At 40.3% G+C, this 23,173-nt stretch overlaps 2 protein-coding genes across 10 annotated transcripts; one reads left to right on the top strand and one right to left on the bottom strand.

Moving 5' to 3' along the window:
* Nucleotides 1-28: 28 nt before the first annotated feature.
* Nucleotides 29-23,173, bottom strand: cyth4b (cytohesin 4b). Of its 5 annotated transcripts, none has more exons than XR_009128942.1 (14): nt 8,620-9,035; nt 7,763-7,845; nt 7,620-7,690; nt 6,508-6,571; nt 4,708-4,826; nt 4,429-4,509; nt 3,964-4,076; nt 3,636-3,784; nt 2,696-2,807; nt 2,419-2,495; nt 2,279-2,350; nt 2,043-2,197; nt 1,777-1,917; nt 29-1,690 (listed from the first exon to the last, which is right to left on the bottom strand). XR_009128942.1 is itself a non-coding variant. In XM_058065921.1 (14 exons), the coding sequence occupies exons 3-14, from the start codon at nt 7,814-7,816 to the stop codon at nt 1,830-1,832; spliced, it is 1,155 nt and encodes a 384-aa protein (XP_057921904.1). In that variant the 5' UTR covers nt 7,817-7,845; nt 15,938-16,021; nt 16,234-23,173; the 3' UTR covers nt 29-1,829. The 5 variants fall into 5 exon arrangements, 3 of the variants coding, with proteins under 3 accessions (XP_057921904.1, XP_057921819.1, XP_057921636.1); XR_009128943.1 differs by having other exon boundaries at nt 29-1,682; XM_058065921.1 differs by lacking the exon at nt 8,620-9,035 and adding exons at nt 15,938-16,021; nt 16,234-23,173 and having other exon boundaries at nt 29-1,917.
* LOC131124971 (ras-related C3 botulinum toxin substrate 2) lies at nt 8,927-16,716 on the top strand. Of its 5 annotated transcripts, none has more exons than XM_058066395.1 (7): nt 8,927-8,945; nt 14,413-14,484; nt 14,594-14,711; nt 15,239-15,301; nt 15,956-16,115; nt 16,200-16,334; nt 16,459-16,716. In XM_058066395.1, the coding sequence occupies exons 3-6, from the start codon at nt 14,619-14,621 to the stop codon at nt 16,328-16,330; spliced, it is 447 nt and encodes a 148-aa protein (XP_057922378.1). In that variant the 5' UTR covers nt 8,927-8,945; nt 14,413-14,484; nt 14,594-14,618; the 3' UTR covers nt 16,331-16,334; nt 16,459-16,716. The 5 variants fall into 5 exon arrangements, with proteins under 5 accessions (XP_057922378.1, XP_057922028.1, XP_057922289.1 ...); XM_058066045.1 differs by lacking the exon at nt 8,927-8,945 and adding an exon at nt 10,080-10,212; XM_058066306.1 differs by lacking the exon at nt 8,927-8,945 and adding an exon at nt 10,419-10,437.

Here is a 23,173-nt window from a genome sequence, read left to right as displayed (position 1 = left end):
ATTCAGGAAAATAAATAACATTTATCAATTCATCAGTGTGGCCTTTTTTTATATCATGTTGAAGTTTGTAGCCAAGAATATTGTATACTTTGTTACAATCATCTCTCATATCACAGTTCAGAAACTACCCAATAAATGGCCTGTGTTTTGTGATAAATGGTCTATTTTCAGTCAAAACATTCAATATGTGGTATTCTGGTCACTAGGTGGCAGTAATGATACAAAATAATTCCTTACATTAAATCACCTTAACACTGCCTGAAGTCAGCCATCGCATCTACGACATATTGTAAAAAAAAATTAAAATAACTCCCATTTTGTGTGGAAGTGGTAAGTGCAGTGATGTTCACGATATCGCTTTAAGTGACGATGATGATGGCTGGGCATGCTCGAGCAATGAGGAGGAGTATCACAACTGAATCAGATATTTTGATGAGCTTGTAAGCTCAAATTCTGAGCCTGGTGACGTCATATTATGGAAGTTAGATAAGTACATTTACTTCCATCACAAAATTTGAATCATACCGAGGACTTTTCTCATTGACAGTATGCTATTATCTCTAACCATTTTCAAGCTACAACCTCTTGAAAAACTGGTGCCTAAAGGGTTAAGTTTAGACGTTAGCTCACCAGCTTGCTAGCTAGCCTGTCTGGAGGCCCTGCAGCATAAGAGTTGTGCAATGTGTTGTAAACAATGAACAATAGGAGTGGAAATGTGACTGTGGGCGTGTTAGTTCATGTCTACAGGGCTCTAATAATGTTGAAATTCGTATTTAGAAAATCATTAAATCTTCTATGCGCCAACTTAACGAGGGCCGACTGCACTACATTAAAAATTTTGTCAAAGGTGCGTTGCTGCCCTCTAGCTGTAAAACGCAATAGTACAAGCTGACCGGCCGGTTAACGAGGGACGACTGCACAACATTAAAAATGAATTCAAAGGTGCGTTGCTGTCCTCTGGCGGTAAAACGCAGTAGTACAAGCTGACCGGCGGTTAACAAGGGACGACTGCACTAAATTAAAAATTAATTCAAAGGTGCGTTGCTACCCTCTAGTGGTAAGACGCAGTAGTACAAGATGACCGGCGGTTGGTAAGTCAGTTTCACAGTTACTTATGGGGACGCTTACAATGGGTCTAAAATCTAGTGGGTCTTTGGTTTGACACTCAAGTGTCCTCCTGGGATTTTGATGGACCGGAACCAGACTGGCATAGTGTTTATGATGAATTAATTATGTAAAAATGTGAATGAAATACGTTTCAAATGTAGTAGCACATGCAGTAACCGTTTCTGGCCACTTGAGGGCAGAGTTTGTGATGCTTTTTTTGATAGGTGTGTTTTTTTATGTATTATTTTATTGTTGTAGAATATAAAAATATTAAATTATTATTAAAAAAACAGCCTCCTTGATGAGGTAAGTGTTTTTTACAAACCTGTAAAGTACGTTTCCGTCCATGAAAAACACATTTGGTCATCCATGATACAAGAGGAGGACAATGCTATCTTCACTGAGATATTATTAAGATATTATTTCTGTCCTCGTCCTCCTGAAATGAAAGCAGAAGTCACATCAAGTGCGTTGAGCTCAGCGTAGGAGGAACAGGAAGCCATGAAGCTCAAGTCAGATCTGAACCTCTCTGTTGCTTTCAAGCTTCAACCAAGTCCAGTTTCTTTGAGTCTCCTCTTCAAGGCTCAAAAAAGAAAAAGAATAAAAACTATTCAAAACCCGGAGGAGAAAACTCACACACGTCTTCAGTGTCGCTGGCCAAGTTCTGACCCAAAGAAGGAGAACGTCTGCTGCCGTTTTCTGTTAGCCAGGAAACCTCCAGCTCAGTCCTGGTGGTTCTGGTTCTGCGTGATCAGCTTCTTCTTGCGTAGCGACACCAAGTCGTAGAAGGGGTCCTTGGTGATGCTGGCCCTGGACCATGAGGAACAGGACGAAGAACGTGACCCTCAGAGGGTTTCTCCTTCCCTGGTGTATTAGGGGTGTCTAAAGCTAACATCAGTCGGGTTCTTGTAGGGTTCTTCAAAAGCAATTCTTACCTGATGGCGGCGATCCAGGAGTCGCGTTCGTCTGCGCTGCTGGCACAGATGGCGTACGACTGATGCTTGCCCTCCACCACCCTGCCGTCCGTCTCCGTCTTGCACGCTTTGATCTTCTGTCCTCGGCTGTTGGGGTTGTACAGCTCCAGGCAGTACTAGACGACGACAGAGCCAAATGAAATCAAGACTGGCGTTTGCGGCTTCGTTCTACCGTGACGTTCCGAAGAAGAGCTCACAGGCTTGCGGGGAAAGGGAACTTCACGGACGCAGAGGTTCTCCAGCGGGATGATGCCTCGGGGCTCCTTGTCCTGCAAGGAGAAGCAAAACATCAAGAGCGTGTTAGCTGGTTGGCGCTAACAGGAAGTGCGGTCCTCACGGTGGTGAACTCAAAGTAGTAGAGACAGCTGTCAGTCAGGATGAACCATCGCCTCTTCCACGTCTTCACTCGGCCTCCTGACGTCAAAGCACAGTATTCAATGCCATTGGAATACATATATTGATATACTATTATATGTCATTGTTATGCAATATAAATATGGAACCAATGAACAGTGAAGCCTGCATAGTCGCCAGGTGCATGATGGGATACAACAACAGTATTGATCCTTGTCTTCATGGAGGAAAATTAACATAAATTATTGATTTTTTTTTACCAAGTTTGAGCAGCCATCCTTCTCTGTCAGGGTTGAAGAACGTGTGAGTGAGGTCGTTCCCGTCGTCCTCCGGAATTTTAAAAGGCTCATTCCGGATGCTGTCGTATAGTTTCTGAGCATTTCAAAAATAAATAACAAATTAATAACGACAACAACAACAGTGTGCAGACCTCACAGCTAGGAGACCCGAGTTCAATCCCACCCTCGGCCATCTCTGTGTGGAGTTTGCATGTTCTCCCGTGCATGCGTGGGTTTTCTCCGGGTACTCCGGTTTCCTCCCAAATTCCAAAAACATGTTAGGTTAATTGGCGACTCCAAATTGTCCCGAAGACAGCTGGGATAGGTTCCAGCACCCCCATGACCCTCGTGAGGATAAGCGGTAGAAAATGAATGAATGTTTACGATATTACGTGACTATTAAGGTTACTATAGGGGTGTTATTTCATGTCTAGAGGGCTCTTATAGTGTCAACAGCCATATTTAGAAGGTCGTAACCAGGTTTTCTATGCTGTCACCATGAAAATATCCACATTTATGAATAAGGAATCCCACTTTACGAGAATACTTTATGTGCCCTGTGATTGGCTGGCCACCAGTCCAGGGTGTAGCCCGCCTCTCGCCTGAAGAAGACAGCTGGGATAGGCTCCAGCACCCCCGCGACCCTTGTGAGGATAAGAGGTAGAAAATGAATGAATGTTTACTATATTAGGTGACTATTAAGGTGACTATAGGGGTGTTATTTCATGTCTAGAGGGCTATAATAGTGTTAACAGCCATATTTACAAGGCTGGGATAGGCTCCAGCACTCCCATAACCCTCGTGAGGATAAGCGGTAGAAAATGAATGAATGAATGAACAACAACAGAGTTCCTAATCATGCGGCCTGTTTTCTGGATGGCGTCTAGCGTTCCTAATGATGACGCGTGTCGTCCGTGGTTACCGAGAGCAGGTCGCGGGGGAGGTCCTCGCCGTTGTTGATGCCTCTGTTCATGGAGACGAAGCGCTCCAGCGTGGTCTTGTCCTTCACGCTGGGGTTGTGCAGGCTGGTGTTCAACATGATGATGGCGAAGGACAGGATGTAGCAGGTGTCTGTCAGCCAGACAGGAAGTGCCTTTAGCAATGACATCATGCCCCCCCCCCCGCACGTAGAAACGAGAAATGAAAGTCCAACAGGAAGACGCTCTGACTCAATGGGAACTTGGACTAGATCATTTCTTTCGTCACAAGTTACTTTCGAGGCGTTTCGGTCAATTATACGTTGAGCTCACCGGTGGACTGGAAGACGTTGACGTTGCAATCGCAGTAGCGTCCGGCAAAAGCCTCCATCATGCGGTCGATCTTCTGGGCCTCACCGGGCAGACGAAAACTCCACAAGAACTGTCTGTCATGTGACCAGAGGGCGGGGGTCAAACACATTATCTCTTCTTCCTATTCTGGAAGTGACCATCCTGTGTGCAACCAATCAACACACGCCTCTGCATCTAGCTTCGCCCCTTCATAAGTGTGCAAATTGGGATGCATGCTAAGGTTTGGAGAGACGTATCTAGTGGTTCCAACGTGGCTTTTGTGTCTACACACATGTAAAGCAGGCTTCGCTACACATACTAAAATAAGGTTCTGCCAACTATCCATCTATCAGACATGGCTGATGGTGTTTTCTTCAGCAAATAAGCTAAGCTACGTTACATTGTTGGACAAGAGTTACACAATAGCGCTTCTTGGGGAGTCCTGACCTGAGTGCCTGGACCAGGTTGAGGTCCGAGAACTCGTGAAGTTCCACGAAGGCCTTCAGGGTCTGCAGGTGGAGCTCGTCTCTGAGGAAGAAGCAGAAGTCAGGTTGAGCTTGACCGAGGCTTTTGGTTTTGGTTTTGGTCTGGTCTGCCTTCTCTCCCAGTCCTTATCTTAAAAGGCCAATGATGTACGATTCTCCACCAAAGCGCTAACGGTCACAACCATGACTCTGATTGACTAGCTGTTTAGCTTCCTGTTTAGTAGTAGTAGTGATTCCTCACCTTTCTCCCAGGAAGTCTCCAATGGCCGTCTTGTTGAGTCCCTCCTCCTTGTACAGGAACTCTGCGATGCATTGTGCATTTTTGTCCAGCAGCTTGTTGTCCAGCAGGTAATTTATACCCTGAACACACACACAGCTAACCAGTCACATGACATTCATTCATTTTCTACCGCTTATCCTCACAAGGGTCGCGGAGGATGCTGGAGCCTATCCCAGCTGTCTTAGGGTGAGAGGCGGGGTGGACTGGTGGCCAGCCAATCACAGGGCACATATAGACAGACAACCATTCACACTCACATTCATACCTATGGACAATTTGGAGTCGCCAATTAACCTAGCATGTTTTTGGAATGTGGGAGGAAACCGCAGTACCCAGAGAAAACCCACGCATGCACGGGGAGGACATGCAAACTCCACACAGAAATGGCTGATGGTGGAATTGAACCCCGATCTCCTAGCTGTGAGGTCCACTCAATACCACTCATGGTATTGCTAACACAATATTTATTAATTCATTCATTTTCTACCACTTATCCTCACGAGGGTCGCTGTTTACCACCTTCAAACATGATTAGAGCCCTCTAGACACGAAATAACACCCCTATATTTATATTCATTCATTCATTTTCTACCGCTTACGCTCACGGGGTTATGGGGGGTGCTGGAGTCTATCCCATGTCTTCGGGCAAGAGGTGGCGTACACCCTGGACTGGTGTCACATATAGACAAACAACCATTCACACTCACATTCATACCTATGGACAATTTGGAGTCGCCAATTAACCTAGCATGTTTTTGGAATGTGGGAGGAAACCGGAGTACCCGGAGAAAACCTACGCCTGCACGGGGAGAACATGCAAACTCCACACAGACATGGCCGAGGGTGGAATCGAACTCGGTCTGCGCGCTAACCACTCGACCGCCTTGCAACCCCTCACATGACATAATTTTGTAATGTTGGCTGACTCTGGATTTGATCCACGTTAGACCTGGCACCAATGTAAATGTCCAAGTCCATGTAACCTGTTCCCACCCTTATATGTGTGTCACCACTGACACCTTCCAGCCTTGTCGGAGGTCCCCAAACAGCCTCAGCTCATCTTGTGTAATTCTGATTCCCTAAAACCACATCCTGTTCTGCTTTTCTCCACGGCACGTGCGAGTGAGACAGAAGAGCAGACACTTTGTTCTTTGGAAGGGAAGACTTAAATACGATGAAAAAAAAGACTTTGGGGGGTTTTTGAGGACAAAGGTCGCTGATGTTGGATAGGCTTATCGGCATATCATGCACTGTCTTGACTAATCCAGTGTTGTCAAAGCACAGTAAACCTTTACTACTGTACAATTTCTGTAATGTTATGGTCAGTAATGTTACTGTTATGTTGGGTGAGACACACAAGCACCAGACGCCAACAGTAGGAGACTTGGATGAAGTTTTCTATCGCTTTTCCTCAATATTGGGTCATTCTGCTCATTCATTTCTGTACTTTGGTGTGTTTCTTCCATAGAACAACGGCATGAGCAGAGTGAGCCCTCTTCTCAGTCATATAGTCTCGGTTTGTCATGGCGGTAATATAGTAGAAATTAAATGAATGTTAAAATGTTAAAACCCAATCTCGTGTATCGTATTTACATTGTTGGCGGACAGCTTTACTTTCACCCTGGGTTCAATGCTCACGTGGCGTATTGTTTCCATCAAACATTATCAGCAGACCGGAGGAAACCGCACGAGCTCTTGACGCGTTTAAACAGGAAGTCATCGCTCGATTTGGAACAACAACAGAAACTTGTTCCATCTCACCTTCTTGGGGTCCATGTTGAACTTCTTCTTGCCGTTGTAGAACTGCTTCCTCCCCATGGTCCTGCTGAAAGGAAATATCGTTTGAAGTTCCAAAGAGAGCCAGAAGTTGATTGATAACAATAACAACACGGGCTAGTGCTGTAGCCATAACCGCCTGTTGTCACTTCCTGTCCACCACCCATTTAGTGCAACACAGACAAGTTTTATGTAAGAAATGGCTTATATTCTGTGATGATTCTTTGATGATAAGACTTATTTATGTCTTATTATGTCTACTCTACTGGGTAACTGGACTGTAAAGTGACTATAGGGGTGTTATTGCATGTATAGAGGGCTCTAATGTTTAAAAAAACATATTTAGAAGGTGGGAAACAGGTATATTCTATGCCATAAGGACAAAAATATGGCATTAAAAAAATGAATCCTACTTCATAGTCAAGTCTGGAGCCAATTATATGATCTCAGGGAAGAACTAAATTTGAAACACTTATATGCTAGGACTACGTTAAAAAGCCGACAGTTACTATGGTACCCATTAAGTCATTGTATGGTCATATCACCTCGTACTTTGGTACGTGAAAAAAAATTAAATTAAATTAAATTAAATTAAATTAAATTAAATTAAATTAAATTAAATTAAATTAAATTAAATTAAATTAAATTAAATTAAATTAAATTAAATTAAATTAAATTAAATTAAATTAAATTAAATTAAATTAAATTAAATTAAATTAAATTAAATTAAATTAAATTAAATTAAATTAGGAAGGCAGGAAGTGAACAAATGTAACAGTTACTGATTGTAAAAGTACCAGATGGAGGGGTAGGATTTAATAAGCTTTGCTTCTTCCTACTCCTTTTGGACATGTGGAACTGTGAACTGATTATGTGATGCATTCAATTGTAATCTGATGCATGTTCAAATGAAATAAAACCATTACCATTTAACTGTGATTAAAAAAAGGGATTGCTGTGTCGTCTGAGTCCATTTGTGTCCAAACGACATAAATGAACGAAATCTGTTTCCAGGTCATAAACCGTAAAAAAGGCTGTAAAAGCAAACTGTTGCAATGACACCGCCTCAGTGATCCAAGACTTGAACCAGGACTCACCTTTCCTCATCTTCGGCCAACTCAAACCTGAGCACCTCGGCCATGACGCTGTCGATCTGCAGTTTCAGCTTCTGCACAGAAAACTCACAACTGGAGTCTTTGTCTTGTCTTGGACTGTGTGGACGACATGACGGACGCCGTACCTGGATGTCGTCCAGAAGTTCTTTCTTGTACATCCTGATGCTCTCCAGCTCCATCTTCTCATCTGCCGTGAAGTCTGACAGAACTGGAACACAACAAGACCGGTGTCACATGGAGGAAAGTGGACGTAGCACACCAGCTTCTAACTCTGTGGGAAGACTTTCATGTTTACTGTCAGGACCATCCTGGAATAGTCAAGACTATTCCCGTTCTCTAGCTATCCAAATGCGTTAGCTCGTACGCAAACACCTGATCAGGCGTGTGTCTCTGACTTCACTTCCTGTTCAGTCTGAAACATCTCCATGTTCTTTAGTAAGCTCTACTTAGTCTCATCACGCCGCCGCACTTCCTCTTTGCACACGTTCGCATGTAAACGACAACACGCTAGCTCCACACCCTTCCTGTGCGACACTTGTGCAACAAGCAAGCGCACACACACACACACACACAAACACATACGATAAGTCATCAAAAATGTGAAGTCGATACATGATGGGAAAAGAAGAAGCATTTAAAGAGCGACCATGTGGAAGAAATGAAATGTACACAGAAAAACACAGATTTATAAACCTTGGCTTATTTGGAGATGCATGACATCAAGAAGTATGGATGTCACCTCCAAAAAGTCACATGACAACATTATATTAAGTAATCTGAAATGCAAATAGATTATTTTTCTAATTTTATTATTATTATTAACATTTAACATGTCTCCAATCACAATGACATGTCTAAATACTCAAAATCACACATAAAAGTAACTATTACTAGGAGAAAAAAAATACAAAAATAGAAGAAAAAGACCCCCACATAAATAATAATAATAATAATAACAAAAACATGAAAAAATGAGTCTTACCCATTTGGCAGTCAGTCATGAGATCCAACCACAAGAGAAGACTGTCAAAGTAAAGGTCTAAAGTGGCCTGTGAGGTGGCAGCATCAGCGCATTAAATCTCCTCTAGCCACGCCTCCTTCCACTCAGTATCACTTCATCCTTTTTTACTTAAAAAAAACCCCTTCAAAATAAAATATTCATTACTAATCATTCATTGCGGTGGTAATACTTTGATAAGATGACACTGTAGGTTGCTTTAAATTATGCATAATTATTTATGTTATTATTATGTAAGTGTCAGCTCACACGCAGGTTGACCCGGCCACTTCCAGTTACGCCAACCAAAGGTAACGTCCTGTCCCGACCCGCAGGAAGTGTCGAAAGGCTGCCTTGTCGTCACAACTTTGCCTCAAGCATTCAATCTTGAATGTACCACACTTCCAAATATTAATATCTTTATTTAGCGTGTACCTGAAATGAACAATGGCCTTCATTTTGAAAATATGTGAGCTCCTCGGGGGTACGCTGGAGCCTATCCCTGTTATGACAATACTAGCCTATTATGCTAGTGAGCAATGCTAACATTCTAATGTTAATAAGTTTAACACCTAGCATAATAGTGGTTAAGTGTTTATTTAAGTGCCTAGCTATATGAAAATGGCTAGAAATGCTACCATGCTAATGTTAAGATGCTACCAATGCTAATGTGCTAATGTTAACAGAAATGTTTATATAAGTGCTTAGTTATTAAAATTTCTACAAATAATATTATGCTAGTATTAGCATGTTAGCAATGCTAACATTCTAACGTTAATAAGTTTAACACCAAGCATAATCGTGGTAAGTGTTTATGTAAGTGCCTAGCTATATGAAAATGACTAGAAATGCTCCCATGCTAATGTTAAGCTGCTACCAATGCTAACGTGCTAATGTGAGCATGTTAACAGAAGTGTTTACATAAGTGCTTAGTTGTGAAAATGGCTACAAATAATATTATGTTATTATTATTATATTAATAAGTTTAACCCCTAGCATAATAGTGGTTAAGTGTTTATTTAAGTTCCTAGCTATATTAATATCTTCATTTAGCGTGTACCTGAAATGAACAATGGCCTTCATTTTGAAAATATGTGAGCTCCTCGGGGGTATGCTGGAGCCTATCCCAGCTGATTTTGGGCGAGAGGCAAAATACACCATGGACTGGTCGGCAGCCAATAGCAGGGCATATACTGTACAAAATATTTAATATAGAATAATAATATCATCAAAAATGTAAAAAAAAAAGAATAACAATTACATAATTTTATAAAATATGCATGACAAATTTAAAGGAAACAAAACCACATGTATTTAGTAAATACGTAGGAGGAAGTGACTGCAACACCTTCATGAGGAATGTAGTGCACTTTACCACAATGCATTGACATACACACACACACACACACACACACACACACACACACACACACAGCAGAAGTAGGAAGAGCGTGTGTGTTACAATTTCCAGTGGCCTCACATACGTAGATCTGCCTCTCGGAGTGTGTGTGCAGTGTGTGTGAGCAGTGCCGAGTGGAGCAGGATGCAAGCCATCAAGTGTGTGGTTGTGGGAGACGGGTACGCCTTTAACTTTCTTTACTTTCTACTTATATCATCAAACCATTTGAAACATAAAAAGTGCTGTTGGCAAGCGGGAGCGACTTCCGCTGCGATGTGTCGTCTGAGCGAGGTGAGGTGTCCGAAGATGAAGAAAAAGAAGCTAAAAACTAAACGGCTTTTCTATGGAAAAGCACTCATAGAACACAGACCCCCGCCGACCGCCATAGTTCCCACCAGATTGAGGTTTACACCTGCATTTATTTTAGACGTATGCTAACATTAGCATGCTAACACCTAGCATAATAGAAGTGGTAAGTGTTTATGTAAGTGCCGGACTATATGAAAATGGCTAGAAATGCTACCATGCTAACATGCTAATGTGAGCATGCTAACAGAAATATTTATATTTTAGACGTATGCTAACATTAGCATGCTAACACCTAGCATAATAGAATTGTTCATATAAGTGCTTAGTGATGAAAATGGTTACAAATAATATTATGCTAGTATTAGCATGTTAGCAATGCTAACATTCTAACGTTAATAAGTTTAACACCGAGCATAATAGTGGTTAAGTGTTTATGTAAGTGCCTAGCTATATGAAAATGGCTAGAAATGTTACCATGCTAATGTTAAGCTGCTGCCAATGCTAACGTGCTAATGTGAGCATGTTAACAGAAGTGTTTATATAAGTGCTTAGTTATGAAAATGGCTACAAAACATATTATGTTAGTATTACCATGTTACCAATGCTAACAGTCAAACATTAATAAGTTTAACACCTAGCATAATAGTGGTGTTTATGTAAGTGCCTAGCTATATGAAAATGGCTAGAAATGCTACCATGCTAGTGTTAAGCTGCTGCCAATGCTAACATGCTAATGTGAGCATGTTAACAGAAGTGTTTATATAAGTGCTTAGTTATGAAAATGGCTACAAATAATATTATGCTAGTATTAGCATGTTAGCAATGCTAACATTCTAACGTTAATAAGTTTAACACCTAGCATAGTAGTGGTAAGTGTTTATGTAGGTGCCTAGCTATATGAAAATGGCTAGAAATGCTACCATGCTCATGTTAAGCTGCTGCCAATGTTAACATGCTAATGTGAGCATGTTAACAGAAGTGTTTATATAAGTGCTTAGTTATGAAAATGGCTACAAATAATATTATGCTAGTATTAGCATGTTAGCAATGCTAACATTCTAACGTTAATAAGTTTAACACCTAGCATAGTAGTGGTAAGTGTTTATGTAGGTGCCTAGCTATATGAAAATGGCTAGAAATGCTACCATGCTAATGTTAAGATGCTACCAATGCTAATGTGCTAATGTTAACAGAAATGTTTATATAAGTGCTTAGTTATGAAAATGGCTACAAATAATATTATGCTAGTATTAGCATGTTAGCAATGCTAACAGTCTAACGTTAATAAGATTAACACCTAGCATAATAGTGGTTAAGTGTTTATTTAAGTGCCTAGCTATATGAAAATGGCTAGAAATGCTACCATGCTAATGTTAAGATGCTACCAATGCTAACGTGCTAATGTGAGCATTGTTTTATACATGTGTGTACTTGTGAAAATAGTAAAAAAAAAGCTAGTATCCTTATATTAGCATACTAGCGTTAACCATAAACAGCGGTACGCTACACTGGTCTCTATGTGTCAGTAACATTACATTGATGAAATTGAAGGAAATAAGCTATTAATGCTAAAGTGTGAGTCTCTTATTTATGTCTTATGGCTTATTTTCTCATATTATGTCTACAATACTGGGTAATGGGAGTGTAAAGGTGACTGTGGGGTCTTATTTCATGTCTAGAGGGCTCTAGTAATGTTAAAAAGCATATTTAGAAGGTTGCAAACAGGACATTCAATTTATTTCTATTAAATCTTTAGCGGAAATTCACTTATCTTGGTCAGGTCAGGAACCAACTAACCACGAGGGATGACTTTATTTGTATTTCAGTTCATTTCGCCATTTTCTTGATTGAAAATGTAAAAAAATATTTAATATCCATATTTTTGACTAGTAGTAGGTCATATTCAACAATGAAACAGCATGATTTATGAAGTAATAAATGTTTGAGGGGCGAAATTTGAACAATGTCACTGTACTAATCAAATCAAATCTATGAACGCTTGAATTAAACGCGGCTTAATTCTTAAGCAAACATTTTGCACAACCGTACGCTTCTAACTTGGTGAGAAATGGGGCCATCATGACGGAAGTTGTGAAGCAGAAGTGGCGCAGATGAGTGAACATGAACAGGTTTCACTCTGGTTCAACCTCCACGCAGCCTCGCAAGGCAAAGCCTTTCCACCCAGGCACACGAAATGTGAAGTCAATTGGGATTTCTTTGTTAGTCCCTTTGTTACTTCCTGCTTGATGGAGAAAGACAGCCAATCGACATGCTGGATTCTTGGACCGTACCACTCCGCTGTAAAAATGTTTATCTACTCGTTTGACATAGACCTCATTCTAACATCCTGTGTGGTGGTTACAGACGATGAGACGCAACAACACATCCCCATGAAGAGATCATATGTGATGCTTTAAATCCAGCCACTTCCTGTTTTCTCCAACACTTCCTTATTTCTGATTCACACGCGTAACGACACACGTGCTGGCACTGACTCTGTTTATTTTACCAAAGGGTCCCACGGCAGTCGCTGTCAGCTCGATTGAGTTCATTGGATTTTGTGCCATGTTCCAAACACGAAGGGGAGTGCAACCATGTTTGCGGCCAGGGTGATATAGTGAAATATGAAAGGATGTAACATGTAGATATGCAAGCATGTTCTATGGTATATATTTCTAGATTTTTTTTTTTCATATAACACTCAGCTTTGTCATATAAGTGGAAAATCTTAGTAGTATCAACTTCATTTTTACCATGCATTTTTTTGTTCCGAATATTTCCATTTATTCATTAAATAACCATACTTTCCTCTTAATATTTTGGCTTCCCTACTGTATGCGACAAAAATAACATTATTTTTCATAATTGTCCTCATTGTTTCTCATCTTCCTTTAATGTATAGAGAAGAGGTTTATTTTTGTAAAATTGCAACTTTTTCTTGTAATATTTTGACTTTATTCTCATACAATTACAGATATTTTGAAAATAATATAAATTTATAAATCACGCTGTTTCGTGGTTGAATATGACCTACTGTATATGTGTATTGAAGCAAATGTACATATTTCTTTCATAAATGATGCATTTTGAAGCGTAAAAATGGCTACATGAAGTAAAATACAAATATGCGGCATTCAGAAGACACATTCAAAGAGGTTGTGATGATATGTAGTACTCTATAATAGTCACTAGGTGTCAGTAATGTTACATTGATGAGACAATAGCCACTGCTATTGTATAGCTAATACTAGCATAATATTATTTGTAGCCATTTTCATAACTAAGCACTTATATAAACATTTCTGTTAACATTAGCACATTAGCATTGGTAGCATCTTAACATTAGCATGGTAGCATTTCTAGCCATTTTCATATAGCTAGGCACTTACATAAACACCACTATTATGCTAGGTGTTAAACTTATTAACGTTAGAATGTTAGCATTGCTAACATGGTAATACTAGCATAGTATTATTTGTAGCCATTTTCATAACTAAGCACTTATATAAACATTTCTGTTAACATTAGCACATTAGCATGGTAGCATTTCTAGCCATTTTCATGTAGCTAGGCACTTAAATAAACACTTAACCACTATTATGCTAGGTGTTAAACTTATTAACATTAGAATGTTAGCATTGCTAACATGCTAATACTATCATAATATTATTTGCAGCCATTTTCATAACTAAGCACTTATATAAACACTTCTGTTAACATGCTCACATTAGCATGTTAGCATTGGCAGCAGCTTAACATTAGCATGTTAGCATTGGCAGCAGCTTAACATTAGCATGGTAACATTTCTAGCCATTTTCATATAGCTAGGCACTTACATAAACACCACTATTATTCTAGGTGTTAAACTTATTAATGTTAGAATGTTAGCATTGCTAACATGCTAATACTAGCATAATATTATTTCCTGTTCGATACTGCTACTGTATCAAACAGGAAGTAAAAAACAAAAGGAACATCTTCTTGTATGATGTCTACTACTACTGTATATTGGGTAGTAGAGTATGTAGTATATATTATGTTCACTTTTTCTCTTCGTGTGTGTGTTTTAGGGCTGTTGGGAAAACATGTCTTCTCATCAGTTACACAACCAACGCCTTCCCTGGTGAATACATTCCAACAGTGTGAGCACACACACACATTCACACACACAGCTGTTGCTACGTTGCTACGTTGTGCGTCCGCTGTGTTGATCGGAATGACACGCATACCCAATCAATCATGTTCTTCTAGTTTTGACAACTACTCGGCCAACGTGATGGTGGACAGCAAGCCTGTCAATCTGGGCCTCTGGGACACGGCCGGACAGGAGGACTACGACAGGCTCCGCCCCCTGTCCTACCCCCAGACGGTACTCACACACAAAGAAACAAACCTGTTATTATACAGCATGTCATTCAAAAGTGATGTTTGTCTCCATGGTAACCAGAGAGGAGTTAGAATGCCATGCATTATTGCTCTCAATTTAACGAGCGTGGTCGCTATGGAAACCGCTTGACATAAGCGCGATTTCGAAGTGCTCTCCAGGCGTTTGGATGCGGTGGGCAGCACGAATGAAGCACAGAACATTTCTCGATGTAATTTTGTTTTTAGTTATATTAAAATAGATGTAGCCAGCAGGGGGCATATTTTCACGGGGTGCAGTCATGTACTGATCATGGCGTTACCCTCAATGTAGCAGCATCCACGGGTCCTTTCTGAGGGAACTGAGGGTTAGACATGGCGCTGATAACGCCTTGTGCCACCAAGAGGCCAACTTGGGTTAATTCCGTTTGAAGTCAATTTAGTATCGACGAGCAAATTGGAAAAAATAATTAATCAAACTTGCTTGAATATTCTAATAGCATATTTTTATGTGTTTGGTTTTTATGTGTCCAGGATGTGTTTCTGATTTGTTTCTCCCTGGTGAGTCCGGCGTCGCACGAGAATGTCCGAGCAAAGGTGAGTTTTGTTTACAAACTTCTTTTGATTTTTCTCTTCCTTGCCTTCCCTGGCCAAAAATGGTAGCATCCACATCACGTAGCAAACATTCGATATGTTCCTCGAAATTTTCGTATTTAATGTTCTTTTTTGCTATTTTAATCCCAGCGGAACCTTCCCTTCCTTGAGAAAGAATAAAAGATGGTACGGTCCATCATCTGTCATTGTCCATGAATCAGGAAGTAGCAAACATCTACAGTTAAAAAAAGTTTTTACAGTTTTTCTCTTTTCGATGTTTTCTGAGCTTGTACAGTTAGCAGCTTGTACCCGGGCACGCCCATATAAGGAAGTCGCCGGCTGGATGGAGCCTGGTTCATGAACTAGCTAGCTAACAAACATATGAACAAGCAGGAAATAGCTTTCCAACTCATTCTTTAACTTTAGAAAAATAAAAATGCAAAGGACAGTGTTAGTCGGCAGCATTGACGCGAGTCCACTTCTCCACGTTGCCAATCAATCAATCAATCAATCAATGACGTGGAGGCAGCCGAGCGTACAAATGTCAAGCAAATCAAAGCGTTAAGTAACCATGCACGGCATCCCGCCTCCATCCATCAGCAGTCACCAGCTATTTACAAACCAACTACTCCTACTCACCTCTTTTTCCCGCATCAGTGGTACCCGGAGGTGCGCCACCACTGCCCGTCCACCCCCATCATCCTGGTTGGCACCAAGCTGGACCTGAGGGACGAGAAGGACACCATCGACAAGCTGAAGGAGAAGAAACTGTCGCCCATCACGTACCCGCAAGGCCTCGCTCTGGCCAAGGAGATCGGTAACCAAATCCGACGTTTTGCTCGTTTCCTGTCGCTGTCCAAATACTTTTGTCCATACAGTGCAGTGTGTGTGTGTGTTCCAGATGCAGTGAAGTACCTGGAGTGTTCAGCGCTCACCCAGAGAGGTTTGAAGACGGTGTTTGATGAAGCCATCAGAGCGGTCCTCATTCCTCAGCCCCCCAAAGCCAAGAAGAAGGCGTGTAGCCTGCTCTGAGGAGGTAAAAGCTCAAAATGGACGTTAGCGACACCAGCGTAGCTACGTGAGCAAAAAGTGCTGACATCACAGTTGGAGCCAAATGAAACGATCCGACTGACTAGCGAAGCCTGTCTGTTTTCAACTAGAACATTCCAGATGTGCCAGAAGAATTTCGACAACCAAGAGCTGCGTTGACGTCTCTTCAATTCGCCCGTCAACGTCCCAGTACTTTTGTTGACGTCCCTTATAAATGTCAAAAAGTCCAAATCCAAGTGGACGCCATGTTGACAATGTCAGCTAGACCGATTCCTAACGCCCAAAGCTGTATTTGGATCAAATGAATGATGAATGTGTTATTTGCTGTGATTAAAATACGGGAACAGATCATTCCTGTGCTTCATCATCATTAGCGTTATCGTCCCCGTCATCATCATCATCATCATGAGATGCGAGATGAATGAGCGCAGCCGCCGTCTCATTCATCTCAATGTATTTTTGCTACCTGCCTGCAGCACTACTGATCACCAGCTAGCGGATTAATCGCAGTCATTAGCAAGCTTTGTGAAAACAAATTAACCCAAGACCGGCTTTGTTGTCTTAGAAGCTCAAGGGATGTTTTCAGGAATACTTGCACACTCGGAGGCAGACGTGTCCAAAGTCCTGTGGCTTTATTTTTATCAGGCTGCAGCATATGGTAGAATGAAATCTATGCCCTATGGAATATTATAAAGGTTGAAGGCCGCACTAAAAAGGACAAAAAAATGTACCAGAGAGAAAGCTAGTATTGCATAACATTCATATGTTGAATTAGCGTGTTTAACCAACGCATTAGAGCGCCACCCAGTGTCAGGATGACCTACATGATTAGCATCCATACCAGCCAAGTCATTTGAGCTGAAATGGTATTTTAAAAGCTAAAATAGTGTTATTGTAAGGTACTCTTTTAAGTGCGTTATTATTTTTCATATATTAGGATGTGTGCAAACCAAGCATCATACAAAACATTATTTGTTATGATTTATTTTGTGTAAAAAAAAATTAAAAATAAAAATCTTATTTGCCAAATAAATACTGATAATTTGCCAAAATTTGCCATTATTATTATTATTATTATTATTACGGACAGTTACTATGGTACATATCACCTCGTACGGGACAAAAAAGTAAAAAAAAAAAAAAAAAAAACTGTATTATGGAAAGCAGGAAGTGAACAAATGTAACAGTTAGTGATTGTAAAAGTACCAGATGGAGGGGTAGGATTTAATAAGCTTTGCTTCTTCCTACTCCTTTTGGACATGTGGAACTGTGAACTGATTATGGGATGCATTCAATTGTAATCTGATGCATGTTCAAATCAAATAAAACCATTACCATTAATATTATATTATATATAATATTAATATTATTCTAGAGTTTGTAAAGGCCACCTTCTGCTCTTTGTCTCTCTGCAGGTTATACAACTGTGCTTTTTAAAATAATAAAAAGCCTTTCTATTACGTTTTGTCTCTGTTAATAATTCAACACTTTTTACCTGCATTTTTATTACTCATTAATAAAAAATATATATTTTGACACGAATCCCTGAACACCGCAACCTAACAACCGCAATGATACAAGAGTTTCCTCACCCTACGAGATAGGGGGAGGAGCTCGGTCATCCGGGAGGGGCTCAGAGTAGGCTCGAGTAGGCTCGGGCATCTAGTCTGGATGCCTCCCGGATGCTGCCCTGGTGAGGTGTTCCGGGCATGCCCAGCAAGAAGGCCCCAGGGGCAGACCAAGAACATGTTGGAGGGATTATGTCTCCCAGCAGGTCTGGGAACACCTCTGTGTCCTCTCTGTGGAACTGGAGGAGGTGGCCGGGGACCGGGAAGTCTGGACCACCCTCCTGAGAATGCCCCCACGACTCAGACACGGACAAGCAGTGGAAAATGTATGGATGGATATTTAAATATATATATATATATATATATTGCTTCTGCTTAGACCAGGTCATGAGGGATGCCCCCTGCAACATCCCTACAGGGTCAGCTGCCATTTGACGCCCCTGCACAATCTGGAGCTGGCACCTGCACCTGAATGTCACGTCTTGGGGCACCCCAATTTCAATGCACACTGTTATACCAAATGTACCAAATGAGGGCGATATTCATCATCATATCTACATCTTGCTTACTGACGCAATACAGATGACTAAAAACCTGGACAAGTTCTAAATATCGATCACTCAGAGCAAAGATTATGTCATGATTTGACTTTTGACCTTATTCCCCCACCCCCCATTAGCCTGCTATGCGTGCACGCGCATCAAACGCACATGGTCAATACTTTATTAGCATCACAATGGTGTACACGCGCACACACTCGTAGGGAGGGAAGGAGCGTAGAGAGGGGGTTTGTGCGGCTCGGCGTCGGGGCTCCAGTGTTCAAGTCCTTCTTCGGAGATTAATAAAGGTTCAGCAGCGACACAGGTAAGCTTTATTTGGCTTCCTAATCTTTGCTCTGTCATGTTTAGTCAAAATAACCTTAATACTGATTCATTTACTATTATTTAATCATCATATTATTTTAATTGATGGAATAAATGTAATAAATCATGTTTTCAAGTGCATTTTTTCCATGTTGGCGCATGCATTCATGTTTTTAAATGAGTGTTATCATGAGAGGCGGGGTCAGTGCGTGTTTTCATGTTGCCTATTACGAAGGATTACAAGAAGAGATGAGATAGATGAAGAATCATTTAAAATTGGTTCATCTTCATCTTTCATCGATGACTGAAAGATATATATTGGCTTTTTGCATTTACTAAACTCCATGAAAGCATCACTGGCAGGAAATCAGGAGAATGTTTTTCACTGAATGAACACATTATCAATCCTCCTGAGAGTAACTGATGCTTTCGTGCTGGCTTCAGAATTGATGAGCACGTTAAGCTCCTCGGGGAATAAGACGATGGATGCATCGGTGGTTCGCTCGGAGTTTACTCTCCACTGTTTGCTTGTCAGTCCACAGGTCTTTCTAGGCATATGTGCTCCATTAATACTGTCACTTGAAAGTCAGAAAAATGTGTGTGTTGCGTGTGATTGTATTGTGTACATAATAAAGCAGAGGTGTTCAAAGTGTTTTTGAACACCATTTTTTTAAATGGCCCACGTCTAGAAATAAACAAATCCAAGTAAATGCAGCTGGAATAGGTGCAGATTCTGGAAGATAAAGAAAGCTTTTTGCGGGTTATTGTGTGTAGCTGCTCTATAGGAGTTCACAACTCAGTACAAAGGGTCCAGATATTGAGAGATAAAAACTGTTGAAACTTTATGAGAATATTGTGAATATTGTTTAATATTTTCAGCATAAAGTTAAAATATTAAAGAAACATGAAAAAACATTTTAAAGGAATAACATCTAAAAAGTAACAAAATTTTAAGTAAAAAATAAAGTTATAATTTCTGAAAAATTAATGTGTGATATGTGCTCGATTAATACTGTCAAGAATTTGAGTGTTGTGTGTGATAGCATTGTGTACCTAATAAAGCAGAGGTGCCCCAAGTGTTTTTGAATACCATTTTTTTTTAATGGCCCAATCACATTCTAGAAATAAACAAATCCAAGTAAATGCAGCTGGAATAGGTGCAGATTCTGGAAGATAAAGAAAGCTTTTTGTGCGAGTTATTGTGTGTAGCTGCTCTATAGGAGTCCACAACTCAAAAGGGTACAAAGGGTCCAGATATTGAGAGAAAAAAACTGTTTACTGTAACTTTATGAGAATATTGTGAATATTGTGTAATATTGTCAGGAAATAAATATATTTTTGATAGCATAAAGTTGAAATATTCAAGAAAAAAATCCCTTATTTTTTTAAAGGAATAACATTAATTATAAAAAATTTAAGTAAAAAAAAATAAAGCTATAATTTCTGAAAAAATAATTCACAGAAAAATTAAGAATAAAGATATTTGAAAACTTTTTGAAAAAAGCAGGAATGGAATTTTTTTTTCCAAGATTACTATGTATATATAATAATATAATATATATATATATATATTATATTATAATATAATATCATAATATGATGGTAATAATGTTATAATACAGTATTGCCTCAATTATCGTGGTTAATTGGTTCCAGACCTGACCATGATAAGTGAAAGTAGGATTCAATAGAATTCAATAGTAATAAACATAAAATAAAATCAAATATTGTAATATTCAGAGGGTAGAAAATGTGTTTGTCTTTCTAAATACAATTTTTACCATGATAAAAGCCCTCTAGACATAAAATAACACCTTTATAGTCACCTTTACACTCATATTACCCAACATGGTCCATCAAATCAGAGAAAATATGCTATTTAAGACATAAACGAGGCTCATGCTTCCAAATCTCTTCTCTGCGTGTGGACAGGAAGTGACGCTGGGGATTCAGAGTTGAGTACTGGCCCAACGGTGGCTGTTATTATAATGTTTTTTATTATAATGTTTGCCTGTCACGGCTGTGTATGTTTCCAACTTCCTGGCAACACTGGCAAGGTTTGATTTTATCACCCATCCATTCATCCACATGTAAATATTTTTAATAAGCACACTTATTGACTACACTGTACTTTGTGACCGCATTGAATTCATATGGCTGCGAGGTTGCGAGGTGGAACAGTGTGGGCATTCCGCAAAAACAATCTGAATCCATTAGAGTGCCCTCGCTGCACCGACAGCCGTTATTATGGGATGTAGGCCTCGACGGGAGGTCTCTAAAGTCATCGGCCACTTGAACAATCATCTAATCACTACCCGAACCGGCGGGTTCCCTTTCTGCGATCTTCTGGGCATTGTCCCTCCATCACCATAGCAACACCTCATGGGAAGTTTTAGATAGCGGAGACAATACAAGTCCAAACAAAAGAATCGTCAGGCTGCTGCACGAGATTAGAACGCATAGTGTGTGTGTTGATTCGCTTAATTGTACTTTGCATGTTGCACATCATGTACAAAAGAAAGCAAGGTGTTTATTCCTGGAAATCACCCAGCATGCATTGCTGTGGTCTTTGTTGTTGTGTTTATTGTGTTCATGCACTCTCGCTGCAGTTAATTGCTGCACGTAGTCTGTTTGTATTAATATTTGCATGTGTCAAACAGTCTGCCTTATCAAAGATAATAGCTCGTTATAATATGCTTTACTTCTCACTGGGAGTATGCATTGGATTTGGTATGCGGCATGTTTTGCATGATCACAAACTAAATTGGAATCAAATTAATTTAATTAATCCACATGCACTCCGATTTCCTCCCACATTCCAAAAACATGCTAGGTTAATTGGCGACTCCAAATTGTCCATAGGTATGAATGTGAGTGTGAATGGTTGTTTGTCTATATGTGCCCTGTGATTGGCTGGCCACCAGTCCAGGGTGTACCCCGCCTCTCGCCCGAAGAAGACAGCTGGGATAGGTTCCAGCACCCCCGTGACCCTCCTGAGGATAAGCGGTAGAAAATGAAGGAATGAGTATAAATATAGGGGTGTTATTTCATGTCTAGAGGGCTCTAATCATGTTTGAAGGGGGTAAACAGCGACCCTCGTGAGGATAAGCGGTAGAAAATGAATGAATGAGTATAAATATAGGGGTATTATTTCATGTCTAGAGGGCTCTAATCATGTTTTGCATGATCACAAAACTAAATTGGAATGAAAAATTATATTTAATTAATCCACATGCACTCCGATTTCCTCCCACATTCCAAAAACATGCTAGGTTAATTGGCAACTCCAAATTGTCCATAGGTATGAATGTGAGTGTGAATGGTTGTTTGTATATGTGCCCTGTGATTGGCTGGCCACCAGTCCAGGATGTAGCCCGCCTCTCGCCCAAAGACAGCTGGGATAGGCTCCAGCAAAATGAAATGAAATAATCCACATGCACCAAGTACCGAAATACAATTTCTTGTGATGTGTTCAGAACTCTTTGAGCTTTTTCTATCTTCATAACCATGGACTCCGACCCTGCAGTCAAAACAGCCCATTTTGCCTCCATAGGTTGTTACATTTTGTTCCAATCCATCAATTATCAGCCATCAGCGCCAGGGATGCGGGTGTGCCTTTGTGCAGCATTACGGTGATTAAGAAGTCCGGATGGCTTCGCAAAAAACAAGCGGCGGCGCTAATGGCGAGGCTTGTTTTTGTTGTGATGGCGGCATGCTAAGATGATTAGCACTTTTGTATTCAGCCCAGCCCATTGAAGTGTTTGAACAACACGTCGACCCGTTTCATGACACCTTGGGTGTAAACATATATATATCATTACGGGCCATATTATTTGACACACAATCTAATAAGATTATTACAGTCGTGCCTCGGAACATTGCGGTTTGATTGTCACTCCCTCACTATATTGTGTTTTTTCAGAAATTAATTAATGAATGATAGCTGCTTTGTGGTTGACTATACGGCCTATTATTAGTCAGACATATGCTTATTTAAGCAAATGTTATGTATTATTGACCTAAATAAAGCATTTTCAAGCATAGAAGTTGTTAAATTAACTTAAACATCTGGCCTGGGCACAGTAGAGGAAGTTATTGTTCAGTATCCTCGGCACTGATTGGCTCAGCCTCAAGCAGCATCCACTCACATGGTCTCTCACATGTGCTTCCCATATTGCTACACAGCGGGAAGTATCTTTGTGTGTGAGGGATTTCTGAGAACTTTAAGGTAATGGCTCCTAAACATGGTGCCTTTTCCATACCTGGTAACACTTTACAGTAAAGTACACAAAATTACAGTAGTTCATGAGGAACGAAGCCACATAAAAAAGCCATAGCATTTCAGTATGTGGAATCAAACTATGGAATGGATTGAGTAAGGACCTCAAACAATG

The sequence above is a fragment of the Doryrhamphus excisus genome, chromosome 1 (assembly GCF_030265055.1).
Source record: "Doryrhamphus excisus isolate RoL2022-K1 chromosome 1, RoL_Dexc_1.0, whole genome shotgun sequence".
NCBI lineage: Eukaryota > Metazoa > Chordata > Actinopteri > Syngnathiformes > Syngnathidae > Doryrhamphus > Doryrhamphus excisus.
The sequence above is the reverse complement of the archived record's forward strand: the minus strand, read 5'-3'. Positions and strand labels throughout refer to the sequence as shown.

What these genes read in the sequence shown, in the direction of transcription:
- cyth4b (XM_058065653.1), bottom strand. An exon ending in CAACGTCTTCCAGTCCACCG is followed by an intron (nt 3,785 to 3,963) that starts GTGAGCTCAACG and finishes TCTGGCTGACAG; the next exon opens with ACACCTGCTACATCCTGTCC. An exon ending in TTCCCTTTCCCCGCAAGCCT is followed by an intron (nt 2,198 to 2,278) that starts GTGAGCTCTTCT and finishes GTCGTCGTCTAG; the next exon opens with TACTGCCTGGAGCTGTACAA.
- LOC131124971 (XM_058066045.1), top strand. Translation starts at nt 10,178, where the DNA reads ATGCAAGCCATCAAGTGTGTGGTTGTGGGAGACGG. An exon ending in CCCTGTCCTACCCCCAGACG is followed by an intron (nt 14,712 to 15,238) that starts GTACTCACACAC and finishes TTATGTGTCCAG; the next exon opens with GATGTGTTTCTGATTTGTTT. An exon ending in CGCTCTGGCCAAGGAGATCG is followed by an intron (nt 16,116 to 16,199) that starts GTAACCAAATCC and finishes TGTGTGTTCCAG; the next exon opens with ATGCAGTGAAGTACCTGGAG.